The 18,105-nt window shown below is 41.9% G+C and overlaps 2 protein-coding genes across 2 annotated transcripts; both read right to left on the bottom strand.

Moving 5' to 3' along the window:
* Window positions 1–2,190: 2,190 nt before the first annotated feature.
* LOC109968859 (C-type lectin domain family 6 member A-like) lies at window positions 2,191–6,522 on the bottom strand. The gene is made up of 7 exons (XM_020615406.1): window positions 6,387–6,522; window positions 5,887–6,012; window positions 5,605–5,694; window positions 4,962–5,126; window positions 3,539–3,690; window positions 2,872–2,996; window positions 2,191–2,347 (listed from the first exon to the last, which is right to left on the bottom strand). The coding sequence occupies exons 1-7, from the start codon at window positions 6,493–6,495 to the stop codon at window positions 2,194–2,196; spliced, it is 921 nt and encodes a 306-aa protein (XP_020471062.1). The 5' UTR covers window positions 6,496–6,522; the 3' UTR covers window positions 2,191–2,193.
* A 2,099-nt stretch (window positions 6,523–8,621) lies between these two features.
* On the bottom strand, window positions 8,622–17,887 carry LOC109968884 (neuronal pentraxin-1-like). The gene is made up of 5 exons (XM_020615441.1): window positions 17,088–17,887; window positions 11,975–12,488; window positions 11,035–11,285; window positions 9,514–9,693; window positions 8,622–8,999 (listed from the first exon to the last, which is right to left on the bottom strand). The coding sequence occupies exons 1-5, from the start codon at window positions 17,814–17,816 to the stop codon at window positions 8,790–8,792; spliced, it is 1,884 nt and encodes a 627-aa protein (XP_020471097.1). The 5' UTR covers window positions 17,817–17,887; the 3' UTR covers window positions 8,622–8,789.
* Between the last annotated feature and the right edge of the window lie 218 nt (window positions 17,888–18,105).

Raw genomic sequence — 18,105 nt, 5'->3', positions numbered from 1 at the left:
AAAATCCTCTTTTAGCCTCCTTACAGCATATTCGTTCATCACCCTCCTATAAAAAAGGTTTGTTTTTGGCCTTTCCTTTCTAACATGGCAGTCATAAACCAAAAATACTGGTAAATGATCACTGATATCATTTATAAGTAAACTTGTCATTTTGTCATTAGTAAATATATTATCTATTAGTGTTACATGCTGGGTTGTTAATCTACTTGGTTTTGTAATTGTTGGGTATAAACTGCATCTATATAGTGTGTTAATAAACTCCTCAGTTCCTGTGTGCTTGTTAGGATTCAACAAATCTATATTAAAGTCACCACATATGAACATTAATTTATGACTTATTGATGAGTAATTTTCTTCCATCCAGTCATTAAATTTTTCTATGCTGGCTCCAGGTGCTCTGTAGATACAGCTTATTATAACATTCTTCTTTTTTTCCAAAAGTAGTTCAACAGTCACACATTCCAGTAAATTATCTACTACCATAGACATTTTGTCTACATTCTTATAACAAAAGTTCTTATCTATGTACAAGGCCACACCACCTCCCATCTTATTCTCTGGTGATCAAATTAAGTGAACACACTAACCCCTAAATCAAATACTGTTTTAACAATATGGAAACTGTGACATGAATTACAATATACTTAACTCAAGCAATCACATAACGGGTTAAAAGTAACTCTGACCTTTGCCTTACTATTATCTCCAACCTTGCTTGGAAATATTGACAACAGCAGGTTTGTCTAATGAACATTTTGTTTACTGCTCATCATTATTAACCTGAATTACTATTGGCTATTGTGTTTGTAGATAACTTGACTGACCTGTGTCACTTGTGCTGGGAGCAGGAGGGTGAGACACCTTGCGCTTTATGGTTCAAAAGAAGAATATTCAAGAATACATGTAAACTATAATCCAATCCTTATATGCAGCTACTGTATATAAGACATAATAAACTGCAACCATTTATTAATACTAATTTGTAACAGTTTCAACTTTATTTGATATATTTTTATAAGACATTTTGCAAAGAAACTCTACGTGAATACATGCACTTTAAACGTGGTTATATTTTGCTTCTGAAAGTCAGGTAATGGCAGCTACTCACATCTAATGGTGTTTGATTTGACGAGTAACACCGCCACCTGCTGGACACACGAGGAAGGTGCACGTACAGAGCAAAAACAGCCACGAATGAGGCAGTGAAGGACATTAACATTAAATACGCACTAGCCCTTTCCTGTCATCACATCTGGTTAAATGTTTAGGGTTAAAGTTTAGTCTTGATCTTGGAAAAAAAGTTGTGCATGACTATGCACGGTCCACTTAAATCTCTCTACAGCTGCTGGATAGATGCCGTGAAATGTTTCTAGGTTGCCTCCTAGAGGTCAAAGTGTTCCCCTATCCTACTTGACAGACTGGATTGGCACAAAGTACGGACATTCATGGGACCCAGAAGCTGAATCCTAATGACTTCGGTGATTCCCTGACTTCCCCTCTCTCATCACCGAGGTCAACATTTGTGGGTTTGAGTGAAATATCTTGACAACTATTGGATGGAGTGCCATCAAATGATGCACATGCTCATGTTCCCCTTATGAGGAATTCTGCCTATATACATTGTAATAACTTTTCAGACTTCCTGGCTGTTCACTTCACCCCCACCATCTGCTCAGTTTGTCCAGTAGGAGAAAATACCTGCAACACTAATGTCATTTTCATTAACTTCAGCTGTACTTTGTTAATTTGCACATGTTAGCATGCAACCACACTAAACTAAGATGCTGTATCTGGTAAATATTACCTGATTATTATATTATCAGGTTAGTATTGTGTTTGTGCGTTACTGTACTGTATGTTAGCATAGTGTCAGTAGCATTGAGCTCACATTCTGTATAAGCATATTTTAAAAACCCATTTTGCTCAGTTCATCCGTATTGCAAAGAACATTTCTGCTGTGTGCAAATTAGCTCAGGGATTGATTAAACAGTAAGAAGTGGAGTGTTGAATGAGAGTTGGCGGAGCTAGAAAACATCAAACAAATCATGAAATGAATAAATTTTAGTCAGTAAATTTATTTCTACAGTTAAATTAAAAGCAGTGCAGGCTTTTATGACTCATACACTTGGCATTTTCTCCACTAATTGTTTGTTTTGCCAACCTTAATTTAGTTTCCTTTAATTTCCTTTCCTCTCACTGCAGAGCAGCTTGTCTCCTCTCACAGATGCTCCTCAGCGAGCTGGAGCATCTGGAGGTGAACCAGCTCCTCCTGTAGTCGTCTCCTGGGGTGAGTCGACCACACAGCTCCCGGCTGTCGACTGTTTTATCAGGTTGATGCTCCCAAAACCTGCAGAGATGATGAGGAACAAACCCCCCCCTCCACATCCTTAATCTTTTATTGTGCCAAACATTACTCCTCCATATGAAAACGCATCATAAAACTGAAACAGAAGCCCAAGATGTATTTTAAATCTTCTTCTATTAAAACATGAACATTCATGTGTAATGATGTGATGGCTTTTGTTTGGAAGCACATTAAACCAAAATGCCATAAAGGTGTAAGTGTTGTGTTAAAATCCATTAACTCAAATGTATTTACACATTTTTTTGACATTTTATATTTGAACACTGTAACAGATTTATTTTAAAATCCTCCTTGGTGCAGTGTATCTTTAATATGTCAGCCAGGGGCCCTGACATATTGAAGAATCACATGAGACCTTGCATCGGTTTGTTTTCACCAGTTGTTCTCCCAGCAACATGCGACTAAACTTCAGAAATAGAGATCAGTGTGTGGTGGCTTGTCACCTCAGGAGCCTCACTTATCCCTTTTTAACCCTCCACCTCCTCTTACTGCCCGTCATTACTCACTGCGGTCCTTTCTCCAGCGCGGAGCCGTCACTCCAATGCCAGCCCCCGTCAGCTCCACTGCTCCTCAGCCCAAGCCAATAGGAGTCTCCCTGGCTCAGTCTCTGGGTGTTCGTCCACAGAAACACCTGAGAAAAATGTCATAAAATGTCACTACTTTGCCAAGTTAAGTCTTCAAATTTCCTTCTTTTCTTCAGATGTAGTGTGGCTTTCACTTACATCTCAGATTGGAACACATTTCAGGAAGCAAACTGTGCTACAAACAGTAAAACTGTGAAAGACAAAACCTCAGATGACCTCAGGCAGCGACCTCTCCTGCAGACACCTCCATATTTCATAAAGGTCTTAAATCTATTCTTAACTTCTCCCTCTGATGGTATGTGTGCATTTGTGCATGCCAAAACGTGTGTCCTAACAGCTGATATTTCAGGAAGAGCATCTCAAATGTTTACAACTGGACATAAGTATATCATCAGAGAAGTCCCATGTAAGACACACAAGTACTAAGAAAAGAAGGCAGAAATTTCACAGTCGGCAGTTTATTGTGATTTTGTGTGTGAAGTGGTGGAATATCAGCATGTGAGTATATGTAATAAATATAAATCAGAATGTGGTTAATGAATAAATTAATCTCTAAAAGGGCAGAGTGTGCATGTTTGTGTGCGTTCACCTGCTCGTCCTCTGTCCTGACTGTGGCCACAGCGCCCCCCAGTGCCATGCAGCGGTACTGGCTGCTGATCCAGTCAGCTCTGTCCCGACTGAACAGGAAACACTTCTCTCCCTGAGGCGTCCAGCCAGCAGGACACGGTCTGCATGCTCTCTCTGAGAAGTGAGAGAGAAAAGGACATCTTTCAAAGAACAAGCTCCACATGACCTTTTCACTACAGAAATGCCAAGCCTGAGTCAATTTTCAGCAGTGATTTGAAATTTTCCAGCTGTGAAAACATCCCAATATAAAGGTTTCTTGACCTTTGATACATGAATCACTAAGTCTTGATTTATCTTTAAGTTCACAAGTGTAAAAACTGTCACAACACATCAAAATAAGATTGAAATTATGTTCAAAACTTTATCCAAACAGTTTTATTTGGAAAAGGTTAATTAAAGTTGTGTGCAACCATTAAACTAAACTATGTCGTGATCATCATGCATAATTTTGATAATTAGACCAAAATGTTGTGTAGTTTAAGAATGCTAGTGCAAACTAAAAGATTACTTCATGTAAAAATTGTGCTTTAGGAATAAAAGGAAAAAGCATATAGTTCAGACAAAACAAGCAAACACCAGTTCCCCTCAGTCCAAAGTCCAGTTTACACAGTCATTCATCAGATGATTGTGGCCTGTGAACCACATGTAAATTGGAGTCGCCGAGTTAAATGGTTTTTGCAAATATTTCTGTGTCTAATCGGCAAATGGCTTGAAAGTTAACTCTCAAACTACCAAAGTCCAACAAATTTTCAGGTCATCTCCTGATCAACAGTTTGTTCCCAGATCATGTCTGTCATAAGGTTTGTGCTCACACACACCACGGTCCCCAGCCCTCTGGGCCTCAGTCTTTTGGACTTTGTTAAGAGTTAACAGCCGATGTCTACCAGCTGTGGTCAGTTCACGTCTTTTGGACTTGCACTTATATAATTCACACACCAACAATGATGGCCACTGGGAGCAACTTGGGGTTCAGTGTCTTGCCCGTGGAGACATGTGCACTGCAGAAGCCAGGGTCTGAACCCTGTGATTAGGGGATGACCCCCTCTACTTCCAGGCACCACAGCTGCCTTCTTTTGTTTGGAATAATTTTTTCAAAGGCCTGAAGCATCAACTAGAAGAAAAATCCCTGTCCTGTTAATTTTGTGACCCTGAAAATTTAAACTTTCCATTCCTTGTGTTTAATTTGGGACGTGTTGGCTTAACCACAACATAAGTGTGATTTTATGAGGAATCTGGAAAAACCAGGTCTAAGCTTCAAACAACATTTAGAAACATTATCAAATATCAAATTGTGCTCATGTTAAAACTAAAACAGATCCTCATAAGACTGAAGTGCAAAAGCACATAGACACACACACACACACACACACCGACACAGGGCTCACCACCAGTGCTGGAGTTGCTGACTGGGCAGTACTGGTTCAGAGCAGGATACTGGGAGAACAGGAGGCGATAAGACTGATTGAGTTTCTCCAGTCTGCTTGTCAGATCTCTGAGCGTGGCGTCCTGTTGGCTCGACTGTGACTGGAACACCAAGGTGATCTGAACCACTGTGGGATCAAACAAACAAACACACAGACCGGAAAGACAGAAACAAGGCTCCCATCACAGATGGATAATAAATAATAAATGAAGTGTCATGGAGGACAAGGATAAGGGTAAGTCTAGTGGTTCCATAGAACACCGCTGTTAAAAACACACCAGGGAGCCACGCGGTTGCACCAGGTGACATGGCAGAGAACACACATTGTAGTTTATTTAGACTAAGCCTCACGTACACTGTCCCGCTGCCACGAATACTCAGTAAAGCAGCAAGCGTGCATTATTTCACTGTTAAAAATAGTCCCCAACAAAAGTACCATTTCCTCCTGAGTGAGTAATGTACTGTACAACAGTTTTAGGAAATTACTCAAGTTTTAAAAACAAACTATACATTGTGAGTCATTTAAAGATTTCCAACCATCAGTAAAACATAAAAAACCAGTGATGGCTCAGTGTTTTAAAGTCAAAATAAACTGTACAACTCACAGCAGAGAGTCTGGAGCAGAGTGACGATGGTGAGCAGAAAGCAGAGCAGAGAGAAGTACTGAGCCACCTGTCTGTGCTGACTGAGTCGACCTGAGAGACGACACAACAACACAGACAAATACAGCATGGAGACGTCACATCAGCTGCTGTAATGCTGATCTTTGAGACAGAGGTTTCTGCATTAGAGTTTAACATAAATACAAACACATTGATAAGTTTGATGCATTGCAAAACTGTGGCGTTTGATTGAGATTCTGCAGGTGTACCGGCTCTCCCACTTACCTCTAATGGAATCCCACCATGCACATAGTTTCAGATCCTTTTGCTGAGGCTTTGAGAAGTGTGCTGCTGAGACTTCAGGCACCTCACTGCAGCGAGGTTTGTAGATAAATGACTGGGATGTTGTTTCTGGGTAGAATAGTTGAATATTGTCATTCTGTTGCTCTCACCACAAGAAACCACTGTCGTGAGGATTCTCTAAACCTCAGCAAGATGGAACTATCTGTATGACAAGGAACTTTTTTCCACTTTTATCCATCAACTAATGGGCACTCAAAGCAATATAGTAATGAACCAACATGAGTAAAACTCAACAGTAGGTCCACGATAACACCAACTTTTAAAACAGCCGGGCACGTAAAACACAGGACGTGCTAGCTAAAACTTAACACACTCTCCATCTAAAGCCTTTTATTTTGTTTTAGATGGTGGCAATAAAGAAACATGAATTATAATTTATCATTTTAATGTTTAAACCTTTTATGATATGAAAAACATCTTACTTTTGTCTGTAGATGTTTCATGGCTTCCTTCCTCCAGTAGAGTCGGTTCATTTTTCACTCCCATCATTTCATCCAGCAGAACAACAACAGGCATGAAGGATTTGCTCATTCACAGTTGTTCTGTGTCTCCACTAAGTCCTCATGTTTTGTTTGGATTTAATACCTAAAGTCTTGTGTTTCCCAAAAGCAGTTCCAGTCCAAAGGATGTGCTCTCTCTGGTTAGTGTTTCATGTTGAATTGTAGAAATGGATATGAAAATCCTGGCCTCTCTGCAGCTGGATGCAAAGCAGAACTGAGTCTGATAACCAAACTCGTCTGCCTGAAGAATTCAGCAGCTGAACGCTGGTCACCCTGAAGTCCCCATCCTTAATGTCCAGTAATACCAGCGGAGGTTAAAGTAATAATGCACAGTCGTGAGTTATTTGTACTTTACATGTTATGCTACTCTATTCAGATTCTCCGCTTCAGTTCAGAGACAATATACTTTTTACTCCACTACATTTATTTCATTATTTTAGCTACTATGCAGATTCAGATGAACACAAATCCACAGTTAAATGTTTGTTTGGGAGCTCTGTAAGGTTTGAGTTCTCCCACTGTACAGAACGGAACCTGACCAACCACAACAATACAAGATGTGCATAGATTGGAAAGTGTCAAAAAACACTTGAGTTTAAATTCATAACATCTTGAATTAGTTTTATTCAAAATCTTGACAGTTTTATTCCATGTTCTTCCTCTTTCAGGTTTATAGTTTGGTCTTACGCAGGAGTGAGGGGCTGTTGACTGAAGCCAAAAGTCAAGAATAAACCAAAAAAAAACAAAAAAAAAAAAACAATTAAGCATTAAAATGCATAGCAAAGGTGAGGACAAGCAAGTCTTTATGCATAAAGCTGTATGTCCTAGTTTTATTTTCAATGTTAAACCTTGGCTTACCATCACTTTGCCAGTGGGCCGAGGTGTATGAACACAGAGGGTCACATGCATTTGACCCACTGTCATGAGAAGAAGCAGGAGCGTGGTTTCAAAGTGCTGCTCATCTTGGCATTACCGTCGAAGAAACGTTTCTAAGATATTTACAGCTGTAGCACGACGCTGTCAGGTCATGAGATGTGGTCACGAGAAATCTTCTTTCACCATGGCAACAACATTCTACCATCAGTGAAGAGCGTTCAGTGCAGGATGAAGTTTAACTCAGAGGGGAAGGGTTATTATAAATAAATAGTTCATGTACTTTACAAATGACCACAGGTTTAGGGGATGTACAGAAAGTCATGACGTACAGTGTAAGAAATACCTTAATAATTAAAACAGACTATCAGACACAATTTACATGTAGAAAAACGTTTAGAGCACAGCTACATATAGTTATCACTGCTTCATCTTCTCTGACACTTGAGAGTGTGTTTATGTACTTGCCATGCGGTTTGAGCTGGTTGGAAATAGGCAGGATCAGATCACTTGTCCACAGGTAAATCCACTGTAAGCCACCTGCCCAGGACACGAGCTTTACTGTGGAGACAGTTATGTCGGGCGGCTTGTGGCTGTGACGTGTGTTTGAGAGTGAGCCACAGGATCTTATGTAATGGCTGATGAGCAGAGAAACAGATCCAGTTACAGACAGACACAGACATTTGTTATTTAAAATATCCCACTCGGTCCTGACAAAATGCAACTGTGTAGTTTGAAGAACACATAAAACATGGGTTACCTTTCATTTTTTCTTTCTACAAAGAGCATTTAGAGGTTTTTCAATATGAAATACTAATATTCAAGTCTGCCATAAATCACTTGCCATTAGGTTGTGCTAACTTTGTGCCATATTATTATAGCACTATCCCTCTGTCTCCACAAAACCAGTACCCTAGCCTGGTTTGTTTGTGTGGCTCGACCCGTTAGCGCTCCTGTGCCTGTTAGCCACTCGTTCACCTCCTGTAATGTTTCTGTTGCTCACATTCCAAGAAACAAGCTACTGTAGTGCAGGCAAGCTAATGGTAACAAGCAACCTTTGGCCCCATTTTGATGGAAGGAAATCCTATTATGTATAACGGGAGCCCTCAGAGCAGCCGCACTCACAACCACATAGGCAGCAAACCCAAAGCTCTGCTCTCTGTGAAGCTTTCAAAGTCTTTCTGCTGAGAGTGTAAGAGCGAGCAAGCGAGGGTGTAGGTGGAGAAGGCAGAAAGATCGGACAGGAATGGCAAAAATATAGAAAAAGCAAAGTAACTCTTTGCTTTGCCTGTTGCCCATGGCTGAGCTTGTCTTATTAAAGTTCTGCAAATAATTATTCCAGGATGATTCCTTGATCCATGACAATGTCACATTTCTCTTCACACCAGCCATTTTCAACAGGGGCTTGTAATCGGTTATGATGATCATACAGTGGGGGTCCACTGGCAGAGTTTAGTGGCAGGGGTCAAAAGGGAGCTCCCTGAGCCCGCCGTGGAGCTCCACTGATTCCTCCGACCAGGACATGACATCACCAACCAGGTGGCCTCTGCAGGTCGCCTGGCTGTGGATCTCTTTGGGCGCCAGGACTCTGGACCAGAACTGGACATCAGACAGCTCCCCCATGAAGGACTGAGTGACGTCAAAGTGGCCTCCCATCGTGTCCTGTGGAGAGTGATGAACAGTCTGTGTCATGACCAGTTTTTTTTAGTTTCCTCACAGCCAAGACACATCAGGGACTGACTGCCTGATTTGAACATGATCCGGGATCATAAGTCTCAAAGTCTGTGAGTCTGGACGGTGAGATTTTAGTTTGTTAGACCTCAGTGTTATACACAGTGTGTTTTGGTGAGACACACCAACTCTAAACTTTGTATATTTACAAGAAAACCAGAGGGCAGGGTGAAAAAGACAAGAGGTAAAAGTTCAGGTTAACTAATTGTTCAAGTAAAAATGTTCCATCATTAGTCATGAATTAGAACAAACCTGTGTGGGTCTAAAGGTGAACGGGCCTGTTCTATATCAAAATTTGAGGTAGGAACTACAGATGTGTAGTCCAAAGAGGAATTTCTTTCAAATGTCAAACACACAACTTCACTGTTTCGCTCATCATCTCTCCCCTCTTACAGCATTTGTGCATTTGTTCATACGAGACCTTTAGCTGACACAAGGCACATGCCTGCTCCTGGCCCAGGATCAGGGTCCCTCCGGGTCGGATGTGGTGCCAGGCCGACAGGTTTTGTCCCGAGCCCTTCTCCACTCCGTCTTGGTAGGCCTCCCAGATTCCGTCGTGTGTCGACCACGTCACACACACGTGATGCCACTTCCCATCAGTCATAGTTATGGGTAGCGTCACCGCCTAAACACACAGGCGGACAGAGACAGACGTAAGAAGACAAAGAACAGACCGCCATTCACTGGCACCTGGGACAGTTAATCATCAGTGTGGTTCCAACGTTTCTGGCTTGTACAGTATCTACATGCCTTTTCGTACCAAGTAGCTCATATCTGTATATTCTTCCTCTTTGCCAGTTGTCCTTCAAACACTGACACTTATCATATGGAGGGTCAGTTCACACCAGTGCTAATGAGTTAGTGACTCATTTTGCACCCATTTCATTTTATCTGAATATAAATATTTCATTCAAAGGATTTACTCCTAACAGTAAAGGAAATGTGTGCAAAACTTTCACTTAGTTCAGTGTTTTAAAAGTGGTTCACATCTTTCACCTGCAACTTTTAAAATGCAGCTTATGTAACAGGTACTTAAATGGTCTTTTGTAACAAAGCCTGGGATGAATCGAGTAAGGCTCAGCCTGTGATAAGGTGGCAGGCTGACCTCACAACTTAACACTTTATGTTGGAGGAGTGACAACAAAAGTGCAGATCTGAGCTCCGAAATCGAACATTTACATGAGCATCGACAGAGACAGGCATTTCTTTGTTTTGCTGTAGGGACAGAGGATTCGTCCAGTAGGACAATCTCCACCGTGTTTATCTGCATAAACTCCAGAAGAATAATTAAAGAGTGCACGCTGACGATCATTCAGCTACGTCATTGATCAGTTTGATGATTGACAGAAAACAAACACGACAGTTTATCCCTCTTGGTAACGTTGCTCTTACAGCCAATTAGCCCCGCCAATTACGATAATCAGATTAATTGCTTTGTTGATTTGTTTGCTGAGCTCAGTGCACACACAGTACTGGGGCAAGGAAGGGGGGGGTGCAAACATAACTGAATAATACGTAGGTCAACAATCAAGTTTAATGTCTCATTAAGAGTATTGATCAAACTGAGATGTCCATCTATTAACTATACTCTTTATCCTAATGAGGGTCACGAGGGAGCTGGAGCCAATCCCAGCGGACACTCGGCGAGAGGCAAGGTCCACCCTGAACAGGTCACCAGTCTGTCACAGGGCTGACATGTAGACAAACAATCACACTCACTCCTAGGGGCAATTTAGAGTTACAATTCAACCTAAGCTGCATGTCTTTGGACTGTGGGAGGAAGCCAGAGCACCCGGAGAGAACGCACACAGGCACAGGGAGAACATGCAGACTCCAAACCAAAAAGGCGCCAGCTTGGCCGGGGCTTGAACCCAGAACCTTTTTGATGTGAGGCAACAGCACTAACCACTGCTCTACAATGCTGTGTGTCACCTTAATATCATTTGTTCAGTCTGTTTGTTTTTACCTTGTCATTGATTAGCAGCTCCACAGGGTTGCTGCCCCATTGGATGAGCACCAGCTCATTGGCCTGCCCTGGGACGGCGTAGGAAAAAGGAGTGCCGAAGCCGGGACCCGCCCTTGCCTTCAGCCACAGACAGATGGTGAAGGTGAAGAGCTCACTGACCACCGACGGCTTCACCCTGGCGTACATGTAGTTGGTCCTCATTGGGAAGTCAAGCAGGAAAGTGATGGGACTCTCTAGCTCCTTGTGGCTTCCTGGTGTGATGAGAGTGCAGAGTTTAGATTCAAGTGATTTGTCTTTTTACCAGCAGCTGGTTTGAGGTAACAGGCATCTTTTATCTGCTCTTAATTTAGCTTTTCTATAACATCAAGCTTCATAGTAGCGGTTTGAGGATACAACATTTTCTACTTCTGGATAACATTATTATAGGATTTAATGTGAATTTCTGCAGTGAAAATCCCTCTCAAGTCAAGTCTCAGGTCACATTGTGTTTAGAGTGAGTGAGTCCATTTGTGCTGTTTTTTTCATCTTTGAGTTTTGCAGTTATGATTACAGTCAAGTCACAGAAATAGGTCAATTTTTCTTTTTGAAAAGAAAAAGCACATTATGAGCTTTGTAAGAAAATGTAGTTTTGATAAGATGGAGCTACAAACACAGGGAAATTATGTCCATTATTGAAAAAGAAAGTTGCCATTGTTTTTAGAGGAATATCTATTACCTATTAAATATTGCTAATAATGCTATTATTCATACATATATATCTTATGTAGAACAGATCATTTGTCATGTTTTTAGTACAGATGAGTCTTTAAAACAGTCCTAATCAGTCAGGTCTTCTTTTTCTGTAAACTGAATGTAATCATCACCTCACATCTCAAATGTAAATCCAGTGGTGACAAGGGGGAGCGTAGGTGTGTGTGTGTGTGTGTGTGTGTATATACACCATGGTGCAACTGGCTGAGCACTGTTTCCAGCTTGCTGTGCCCGGCGCCCTGCAGACTCATCTCTTTGCCACTGAGAGGCAGTTGGCGCAGGTGATGGTCGTTGTTGTGCTGGTTGTCATGATGATCATTGCCATGGTGGTTGTCATAGCAATCATCATGGTCGTCACGGCGGTGATCGTGATAGTCATAATGATCATGGTGGTTGCCGTAGCGACTGTGATGCTGGCCACAGTGCCAGTTGTAGCGGTGGTCATAATCGCGAGCATGATGATTGCTGTGATGGCTGTACTGGTGGCTGTCGTGGTGGTTGTCATGGTGACCTGTACCATGGTGGCCATTGCTATGATGGCCATCAAGGTGATCACTGTAGGGGCTACTGTTGTGGTGATCATCATGGTGACCGTTGTCATGGTGACCTTGGTAGTAGCTGTGCAGCTGCTCCTCCAAAACACTGATCTTGCGCTGCAGGAGCTCTCTTAGAGAGCTGGAGTAGAAGCTGGAGGAGTTCCTGGCCTGCAGACACACACAGAAAGCACCTGCAGTTCACTAAGCACCTGTTAGGAAAACATTGTCATCAAATAATGACATTAAATGGATCGACACATTCACTGGCTGGATTATGAACAGACTCACACTTGACTTATGTTTTTCATCATTGATGTTTATTGAACATTTGTTCTGTGTATTAAAAACAGCCTATTTACAATATATTTACAATATATGGCACCACTTATTTCCCTTACTCTACTTAAATAACGCAGGACTGCTGTTTATTTCATGTAATAGATTGATCTCAGCACCATCACCGTCATCCACAGTCCAGTGCTTATTTCCCACAGGTGTTTATGAGGATTGTCAGTAGTACAAGTAAATAAGTAAATTTAATTAAAGTACTTTAAAAAAGTACCAAAAGGAGAAGGCTGAGGAGGTTTGGCATGTCACCTAGGATCCTTTACAACTTCTACAGCTGCATCATTGAGAGCATCTTGACCAGCTGCATCACTGTCTGATATGGCAGCATTACTGCTATCGACCGCAAGTGCCTGCATAGAGTGGTAAAGACTGGAGAAGATCACCAGGAGTCCACTGCCCTCTCTGCAGAGCATTTACCACCGCTGAGTGTGTAGGAAAGCTGCCTCTATCCTCAAAGATCCAACACACCCCCAGCACGGACTGTTCGCCTCCCTACCCTCTGGCCGGAGGTTCAGAAGTGTGAAATCCAGGACTTCTAGACTGAAAAACTCTTTCTTTCCCTCTGTGATCAGACTCCTAAACAGCTGAGGAGTTTACTACCAGGAAATACGTCATGTACTGTCGACTTGTACTGTTTACATTCTCAGTTTGCACATGCATAATTGCACATTGACTGTTTACCACTGCACATGCTGCTCCCATGCAGCACACATTCTCTTATATTCTTATATATTTTTATTATATCTCTGCATTTGCTGCCTAAAGTGCCTTAGATTTTGTGTTACTTGTTTATCTACTTTATATTCATTTGTATTTTGTGGCATTCATGTGGACGGCAAAGTAGAGAATTTCATTGTACAGGGAAACACGTTTCTTAAGTGTGTATATGACAAATAAACACTTTGACTTTACAAAAGCAAATCATTACCAAAATAAAAGTGACTATTTTAAACAAAACTACTCAGACAGGCCACACACAAAGGTTCCTGGGTTCTGACGCCAGCTCTGTCCGTTTCACAAAACAATCAACTTACTAGCGGTTGTGAGTTTCAACCACATCAGTCTTCATCAGCAGATGAAGTTGGCGCTGACGTCATGAAGCATAACAGTCATACTAATGCTTCAGTTTGTAAAACAGCACAGTTGAAAAGTGCTAAAAGTGCTACAGATGAAATAAATAATAATCTTTATTGCCAAGTATGTTAAAAATACAGTGGATTTGATTGCAGTTCAGCATATACAACATGTTCACATGTCAGCAGCACTGTCACCATAACTGGATGAAGACCATGTGATCATGCTGAAAGCTTTGAACTGAACTACATCTGGACTACACTAAAATGTCTTCATCCAGCAGGTATTTGCAGTAAACTGCAGGATATTTAAAGATGCAGAAGAATAGTTTCTGGCCTTCTCCTTAAGCCCTCCTCCTTCCTCATCCTCCTCATCAGCAAATCCGGCTTTGTTCCCTGCCAGCACACGCCACGATTAAGAGCCTTGTCAGGGAGGATGAAGCTAACTGAAGGCAAGGCTGGCTCTCGCCCTGTGGCATGTGGCCAGATCATCCGGTTAGCGAAGAGAGTGACGGAGGCTGAATCCTGGCTCCAGTCCTGTTTTGTCTCTCACCTACGAGGCAGACCAAAGGGGATTTTTTGTCAACAGTCTCCCGGAGTGTAGCCTGAGCCCACCTGCACTGATGAGGCTTTCACAGGCCAGCAGGTGGCAGGGCTTCAGTCTCGCACTGTGATGCCACCATCACGAAGATGTTTTAACACAAGTGAGACAGCGGAACAACATGTATTGGCTCTTTAGGTGACAGACAGTTTAGAAAATGACACATACTATCACATACTGTGCAATGGCAACAAATTACAAAAGGCCAAATCTTCCGGAGAGAAGAGCCGCAGTGATTCGAGTCTATAGGTTCTTACATGTTTGATCAGAGGTTCCCAAACTTTCTGGCTTGTGACTCTTTAAAACAAAGTCGATACAATTACAAATGATCATCAGAGGTTACAGCAAAAAGGAAGATACTTTACTTCTCAAATAGCTTTTCTAATAAATTTCAGCGAAGCTTAGGGGCCAAAATATTATCTATCTGCTGCTGTTCCTGCAGTATCAGGTGTTAGGTTAGTGACTATGGGGGTGCAGCATTTGCCAATGGTGCTTCAAACAATCTCATGACAATGAGCTCAAATGAAACTTTAACACTTGCTTTAAAGACCTGTTTAAGAAAGACTGCTTTTAACATTTAATGCTGACAATGTCCAGCAGTTTCACTTGACTGGACAATTTTCTATGTAATTTTATTCATCATTCATTTCATTATTAGCAACATTTTGATGATACTTCATTGAATATCACATCATTGTATATAATTTAATAACATTCATCATATTATAAATAAATAAAAAACAAAAACATGGCAATGTCTATATATAACAATTTCAGCTGGATTTCAATGTGTAGGTTGGACCTGCATTCCTTTGAAACACATGTAGGGACATAGTCTTTTCAGTACCAACGCCATCTAGCGCTCTAAAAACTAACTTCTCACATTAATTCAGCCCAGTTTTAAATCACAGTTCTGAGTTTCTTTTGATCTTCAAACCTCCTTGTCCTGGTTTCCCTGGGTTCAAGCACTGAGCTTCATTCATGTCCCTCTATCATGCGGTGGTTGGACAAAGTATTTGTTAAACTTTCGGGTGAAGGCTAATCAACTTAGAGCAGCATGCTGCGTGAGCTCCGGCTTGGCCACTAATGTCCCGGAGAGAGACTGAGAACCGGAAAGTTCAGATGCACTATTAGCTTCCAATGGCTCCGAGACAACAAACAAACTGTTGTGATATTAGCCTTTGTGGGAGGCATGTGTCTGATGATGACGGTGAAAGGGAAGTGAGAGTTCTTCTTAATTTATTTCAAAGCTTCAGAAACGCCATAAAAGTAACATATTTTATTCATAAATAATGTTTCTACAATGAGATGATACTTAACATATACATTAATAAAACTGGCACTTAGGGCAGTGAGCATACAGTAAGTACGGCGTCCTTTCGAATCATCCTTTTTGGCAGCAGATACATCAGCTGATTCTGCGGCTAAGCTCGTGACCCTCAGTGACGCAATTAATGACCCCAATTAAGTCAAACCTTTGATAGGCTTCCACCTACAGGCTGTTCAGCCGTTCTTTGCAGTCTTATTACCAAGGATCTGAGAAAATAATGTTACCCTTTAATTTACAGTGCAACCACATGAATATGTTTCAGTTTTTTAGGAGGAGAATGCTGTGTTTTGGCTTGCTAGCTCCACAAACCTACATACTATGAAGGAGACATCTTAGAGGCATCAGAGCAGATGTAACTAATGATACTGCTTCTGTAGGAGACAATTTGGATGAGTGATGCTGAAAACAAGAACCTAATTATTAGAAAACTGATGAATTAACTGCCTGTTCTCTTTCATTCGTTTAGACTGGTTAAGGTTACATCAGAGATTTCTGCCTGCTTGAACTCTTTCTGTGCCTCAGTGCTGCCAATGAGACAACACAAGTGTTGTCATTTCCATAGCTTCTTAATTAATTTGTCAGACAAGTGTTGTACAAAGTGCTCATTATTTTAGCCAAGCTCCTACATAGCCTGGAGCTGGAAAACAAAACAGAGCTAATTTCATTTCACTTAGTTTACCCATCATTGGCTGAGCCTATAAGGCAGGACCTCAGTATAGCTGGTCAACCATTCAAACATCCATCATGAATGAATATCAGAAAAGAAAGAGGTTGTACAAGCATCGTCTATCACGTTGAAAACTGCTACTATCAATCTTGTGGTAAGAAGCTGCTTATAAACTTTGATACAAGACAAATGACCACATAAAGCTTCAGCTGGTCCCAGCTGTGGTTTGTACTGAACGTCAACATGTAGGTAGGTAGAAATTTCCCCACTGTGGGATCAATAAAGTACCTACTCTACTTGGGATTGATCAATCATTACATATCGTTTCTGTCATTTCTCAACAATTGGGTTGGTATTCCTCTAATCTCTCCTGAATGCTGACTGCCATTCAGCCTGCTTTCACAGTTTTGCACACCTGACTAAACACAGTTTCAGAAAGTTACAAAAATAGGACGACACACTCTTGCCCATCAAAAACACCTGAAATTTGACTTTTACTGCCAGAGAGCCTACCCAGGGCCCGCTTCATAACATAAATGTACCACGGGCACTATATTGTATATATAACTAGTATAATGAGGCTTAATCAAGACATCATATTTGCAATACCTACAGTTCATTACAGAGTAGCTTTCTACATCTCCATATTTTCATGCTAAAATAGTGCATGTACCCAGTTATTCCACTTTCTCTCGTTTGCCTTTGACACGACAGTGTTGAACTGCTATACTGGTTAACCCCCACTCACCTGTAAACTCTCCATCCGCTCCTTCAGCGTCTGCAGGGTTTTTCCTGTCTGTTCTGGAGAGATGGAGCTGTGTTTGCTATATGATGAGGTCTTCCTGTGGTGGGGGTCCGACCTGTGGTTGCTGTGGGAGTAGTGGTGATCTCTGGTACGATACACTGAAGGCCCGTGGTGTAAGGACGATGATGCATGGTGGCTGCCATGATGCCCATGGTGGTCATCATGGTGGGTGTCATGATGGTTCTTGTGATGGGTATCATGTGCATTGTGGCGGTTGTCATGGTGACTGATGCTATGGTGACCACCAAAGCCCTTGCACAAGGTGAGCTTGGTGGTCAGCTCCCTGATGGTCTCCCGTTGGTCTAGGATGGTCTCCTTCTGCCTCACAAGGCTCTCGCGCAGGTGCAGAATGGTGGCTTTGGCCTCGTCGGACATCACGCCTCGCCGGTTGCTGCCATTGTGGCTGTTGCCATTGCTGCTGGGTCTGTGGGCCACATTGGGTGGGGAATAGCAGCTGGGGTCTGCGTCTGGGGGAATTGGGATGCAAACAAATTTGGGGCTAATGCCATAGTCATACTCTATACCAGTAACAGTGTTTGTGGCTGCTGTGCCTGTCAGGAAGCAGAAGAGCATTAGAGAATGTAGGGGGAAGAAGCCCAGAGAGGCTCTAACCCATCGTTGGAGCCTCACAGACAAAGGCATGAAGCTCAAAGGAATGATGTCTCTGGCCATAGTTGGTTGGAGTCCAAGTTATTCCTTCAAAGATGACAGTCCTTCCAGGCCTTAGCTTTACAGTGATGAACACCATGAATGGAATGGTTCACTGGTGTTGAACTGGAAAATGTTTTGGGAAAGCACATCAGCACTAAAAGATGCAGATCAGATGCAGATAAAACCTCCTCCCACACAGCATAAATTCCTTTTAGAAAGGAAAGAGTCACAAACTTCAAAGCAGTATTCCAAAAAGCACCCAAAGTGTGCTGCCAAACTCTTTAGCTGTTTGCCTTCAAAACCATCCTGC

This window comes from Monopterus albus, unplaced genomic scaffold (genome assembly GCF_001952655.1).
Source record: "Monopterus albus unplaced genomic scaffold, M_albus_1.0 scaffold165.1, whole genome shotgun sequence".
Lineage (NCBI taxonomy): Eukaryota > Metazoa > Chordata > Actinopteri > Synbranchiformes > Synbranchidae > Monopterus > Monopterus albus.
The sequence above is the reverse complement of the archived record's forward strand: the minus strand, read 5'-3'. Positions and strand labels throughout refer to the sequence as shown.

What these genes read in the sequence shown, in the direction of transcription:
- LOC109968859 (XM_020615406.1), bottom strand. Translation starts at nt 6,495, where the DNA reads ATGAGCAAATCCTTCATGCCTGTTGTTGTTCTGCTGGATGAAATGATG. An exon ending in TCAGGACAGAGGACGAGCAG is followed by an intron (nt 2,997 to 3,538) that starts GTGAACGCACAC and finishes CATTTTTCTCAG; the next exon opens with GTGTTTCTGTGGACGAACAC. An exon ending in GCGCTGGAGAAAGGACCGCA is followed by an intron (nt 2,348 to 2,871) that starts GTGAGTAATGAC and finishes TCATCTCTGCAG; the next exon opens with GTTTTGGGAGCATCAACCTG.
- LOC109968884 (XM_020615441.1), bottom strand. Translation starts at nt 17,816, where the DNA reads ATGGCCAGAGACATCATTCCTTTGAGCTTCATGCCTTTGTCTGTGAGG. An exon ending in AGCTGCTAATCAATGACAAG is followed by an intron (nt 9,694 to 11,034) that starts GTAAAAACAAAC and finishes CTGTGTGTTTAG; the next exon opens with GCGGTGACGCTACCCATAAC. An exon ending in TGATCCTGGGCCAGGAGCAG is followed by an intron (nt 9,000 to 9,513) that starts GCATGTGCCTTG and finishes CACTCTCCACAG; the next exon opens with GACACGATGGGAGGCCACTT.